The sequence below is a fragment of the Zingiber officinale genome, chromosome 2B (assembly GCF_018446385.1).
Source record: "Zingiber officinale cultivar Zhangliang chromosome 2B, Zo_v1.1, whole genome shotgun sequence".
NCBI classification, from domain to species: domain Eukaryota; kingdom Viridiplantae; phylum Streptophyta; class Magnoliopsida; order Zingiberales; family Zingiberaceae; genus Zingiber; species Zingiber officinale.
This window is the reverse complement of record NC_055989.1, coordinates 106044012-106048016: the sequence shown is the minus strand read 5'-3', so window position 1 is coordinate 106048016 and position 4005 is coordinate 106044012. Positions and strand designations below refer to the sequence as shown.

General features: G+C 37.6%; 1 protein-coding gene across 1 annotated transcript; it reads right to left on the bottom strand.

Moving 5' to 3' along the window:
* Window positions 1-437: 437 nt before the first annotated feature.
* On the bottom strand, window positions 438-1265 carry LOC122048531. Its single transcript, XM_042610087.1, has one exon. It carries the CDS (start codon window positions 1263-1265, stop codon window positions 438-440), a length of 828 nt encoding a protein of 275 aa, XP_042466021.1.
* Between the last annotated feature and the right edge of the window lie 2740 nt (window positions 1266-4005).

Here is a 4005-nt window from a genome sequence, read left to right as displayed (position 1 = left end):
TGACTTTGAGATCGTCCAATGGATTTACCCCCACAAAATCTTAGAAGAATTCGACTAATCTTTTAGCAAGCCTCTAAAGCATAAACTTCCACTGTTCCACAGCACTGTCCCAAAAGGACAATAAAAAAAATGTATACTGCTGTTGCCAGAATGATCGAGTGCTTCCTTCATCAATCATTCATTGTAATTTGTGAAATCTCTCACTGGATGACTTGTCTAGTGTTCATTGGGTGTTCTTCATTTTAGCAGTAGTAATTAAGAGGAGTTCTATATTTGCATTTCTTTTAAAGAGGATTTTATCATCAAAGCATGCTATAAGATTTCAGAAGTAGAAGAAAATAGTTTTGTTTTTCTTTTTCAGGAGAAAAAGAAGAACAGAGATGTTCAAGAGCCAATTGCTGATGGCGAATTGGATTCGGGAAGGGATATCTTGCTAATTAGCACCTTGCTGCTGCCTTTGTAAATGATCGCCCTTGATGCAACCAGGCAAATAGCCTGAGATTTTTGGACCTCGCCTCCGCCGCCTTTTGCTTCGTCGACGCGGCGACCGGCTCCACCGCCTCCGGCGAGCACCTGCAGATCAGGCCGCCCCTGCTCCTGCTGCGTTTGGATTTTTCCTTCTTCGCGTGGTCTGCTTCTGCATTGTTGGTGCGGGCACTGACGCCGCCGCCGCCGCCCGCCCTCCGCAGCATGATGTCGTGCAGTTCGATCTCAGGGGCCTTGGCGATCCCAAGCTGGAATATTCCCCATCCCGGCGGCACGGAGCTCGCGCTCCTCCGCCCGGAGTTTGTTTTTCTGTGTGTTCGGATCTGCGGCGTGGGACTCGGGCGCGCGTAGAAGTTGTTCGACGAATGGCTCCTGCTCATCCCGCTGCCGTTGCTGCTGCTCCGGCTGCTGGTGCTGCTGCTCCGGCTCGTGCTGTGGAACCCCAAGCCGAGGATGGCGGCCGAGTAATACTGGTCCAGAGACTCCGACCGCCGGCTCGCCCCACGGCTAAGGAAGCCGCTGTCGGAGCTGACAGAGGGCCGCAGGGGGAGAATCTGGCCCTGGAAGAACACCTCGTCGGCCACGCACATCCCTGCCTCCCCCGCACCGCCGAGGAGTCCACCGGCAGCCGATACTTGAAACTCAAACTCGTCTGCTGCATCGCTAGACTTGCACGCGCAGTCGTCCTCGCCGGCGGACACCGGAAAATCAGAAAGCGACAAGGACTCCTCCTCCGCCTCTCCCTCCTCAAAGCACTCTCTTTTCAGTCGGAAAGCCATGGCCTTTGCCTCGTAGTGGAACAGTGGCTGGTTCGAGATTTATAAGAGGTGAGATTTGATGGAAGGTGGGGAATAAAAGCAAGGAAAAGAAAGGCAAATGCAGGCTTTCTATATCCAAATTCTCGAAGCCATTGCCGGAGCGTGGTGCTGTGTTAAAGGTCCTGCATGGCCAGTTCCTTTACAGTCTCTGAGAAAGAAAAAGCTGCTGCATGAAAAGATGAGCGCTCTTCAAGCTCGCACCTCGCCAAAGGTGACAATTAGTCAAATTGAATCAATCAATCGAATAGAATTGAAATCGAAAATTCGGTTTAGTTTAATTCAACAATTTATTTTATTTTAATTTTTTAAAAAAATATTGATGAATTCATGTAGTTTGATTCATTTAAGATTTAAGATATCAATTTAATTGATTAAATTGAATGGAAGTCACTAGTCAACTATTATATTTTGTTATCTTGAACCGTGACTTTTAAAATCAAGAATTCTAACATCAATTAATTAATTAATAATTAATTAATTAATCGTAAACGAAAAGGTGTTTTATTTAAAGAAAAGTTGGATGGATTTGATTTCTTAAAAAAATAATTTATTCAATTTTAATTTAATCGGCTAGAAACTACTACAATAAATACCTCTGGTTTACTGCTCATTTATAACGTAACTCTTTGGAGTTACAATATTCAAAATGCCTCCCATGAAGCTTTTGAACTCCTCTGCCCTGCTCGTCTTTATTCCTACCTAAAAGCTTTCAACATGCCCCAATGTTGGCCCTAAACCTGACCAAAAAGGCGACCCATCAAAGCAGCTGCAGGTCTTTTGGGAAGTGTTTGAGGTGGCATGGACTGTGTGGTGCCGGAGCTTTTGGAGGTCAGTGGATGTGTGGCGTGCACTTGTAGGTTCGAGTGGACTTGTAACTAAGTTTTGCTGTCATTCAAGTATTTTAGAAGCAAAGAATGCGATTTGGTATAGTTAAGGTGAGACTTGTTCCCGATATTCAAATCTTCAGTAGCATCTTCTGAAAGTTGTGAAATTTTTAAAAGACATATTTAATTTTTAAATTTCTCAAAAAAAAAAATATATATATATATATATATATATATATATATATATATATATATATATATATATATATATATATATCATTCCAGTTAACTATCATCATGATGTTATATTCAAATAATAACATCATTGTGATATTGTGTTTCAAAGCATAGCATGTTGTATTTTAAAAGTCAATACCAATTTGGTGCTACATAAATCTTAAAATAAATATCACAATAATATTAATTTTTAAAAAAGCACTATATTAATTTTATTAATTTTAAAATACAGTACTACACTAATACTATTATTCGAAATACAATGTCACAGTGAATAATAGGAGGGATAAAATAAAAATAAATAAATATGAGATTAAAAAAATCTTTATAATATAATTAATAAAGTAAAAAAATTATAATTATAAATCACTATAAATAATTATCTTATAAATATTTTTTTAATATTCGTATTTTGAAACATTTATATAACAATTTCATTATCAACTGTTAGAAATATATTTTTCTCTACGTAGGTAATAAGACTATCATTCATTCAAACATTATTTATTCAATTGCGTAATCTACCTGAAATCTCTCTCTCTCTCTCTCTCTCTCTCTCTCTCTCGTTGTAGTCGCAACTAGTAAAATCAATGTCAAAAGCTTATATATTGATGGATACATCATACTTTTATTTGACATAATTAACTTTTACGAAGGATCATCGAGACTTTTCAATCCTTGAAATGTTTTATTAAAATACATATCACATATATAAGTTTCAGTTGATCATTAAGTATGAAGAGATCAAATCTTATGGATAATACTCAACTAGTTACATCAATTTTTTCTTGTCAAAAGCTAAAAATGAGTTTTATATCACTCTAAAAAATGATCATTTAATTCTTGAAGGCGATTGTGCTCACCTTAGGCTCCCCCATAGTCTGTTCCTAGGTTATATGAAGGGAGATAAATCACGGGGTCAATTTTAATTCTTGAAGTTGCATATCAATGATACCATAAAATAAATCAACACAATAGCGGTGCAAAATTACCACTTTTGATAAATTACGATGGAATGTCCACGTAGTGTTCAATGTGTGAACATATCATCTATTTTGAGAACATCAATGTAATGGTGCTGACAAAAACAGTAAGCATTTTTTAAAAATGAATCTCAACCATCATCTCTCGTACATCGGAGTTGATGTTTGTATACATTCATAATACCATGATCTTTCTTTTGCAACGCCATCAATAATTCACTAGAAATCTCTAAAACATGTTTCATCAAGTGTAAATTGAATACAAAATCAAATGAAAATATTGACTTCCATAAATTAAATGTTTCAGTTTTTTAATCAAGAAAACTAAAATTGGCATTTCTAAAGCATGTCCGGAGCTTTGTGGCATTTGTTTGTCCTTGCATCGTAGAAGACTACATGTCTCATTAATCCCTTTGATGAATCCTTACAGTCAAATAGGTTGAGGTAGCAGCTACTAAGAATAACATAACTAAAATCAAGAGTTTCAAAACAATCAACAAGAACAGGTGGAAGTGACCTCCGAGTTGATAATTATCTCTATGCCTTAGGGCTTGTTTTTCTTCATCTCTCAATCAAAAGTCTTCAGACCTTATCATAGTATACCTTTGTAGAAACGTAACTAACTAAGGGAGAAGACGGAAGTGTAGACCTTTGTTT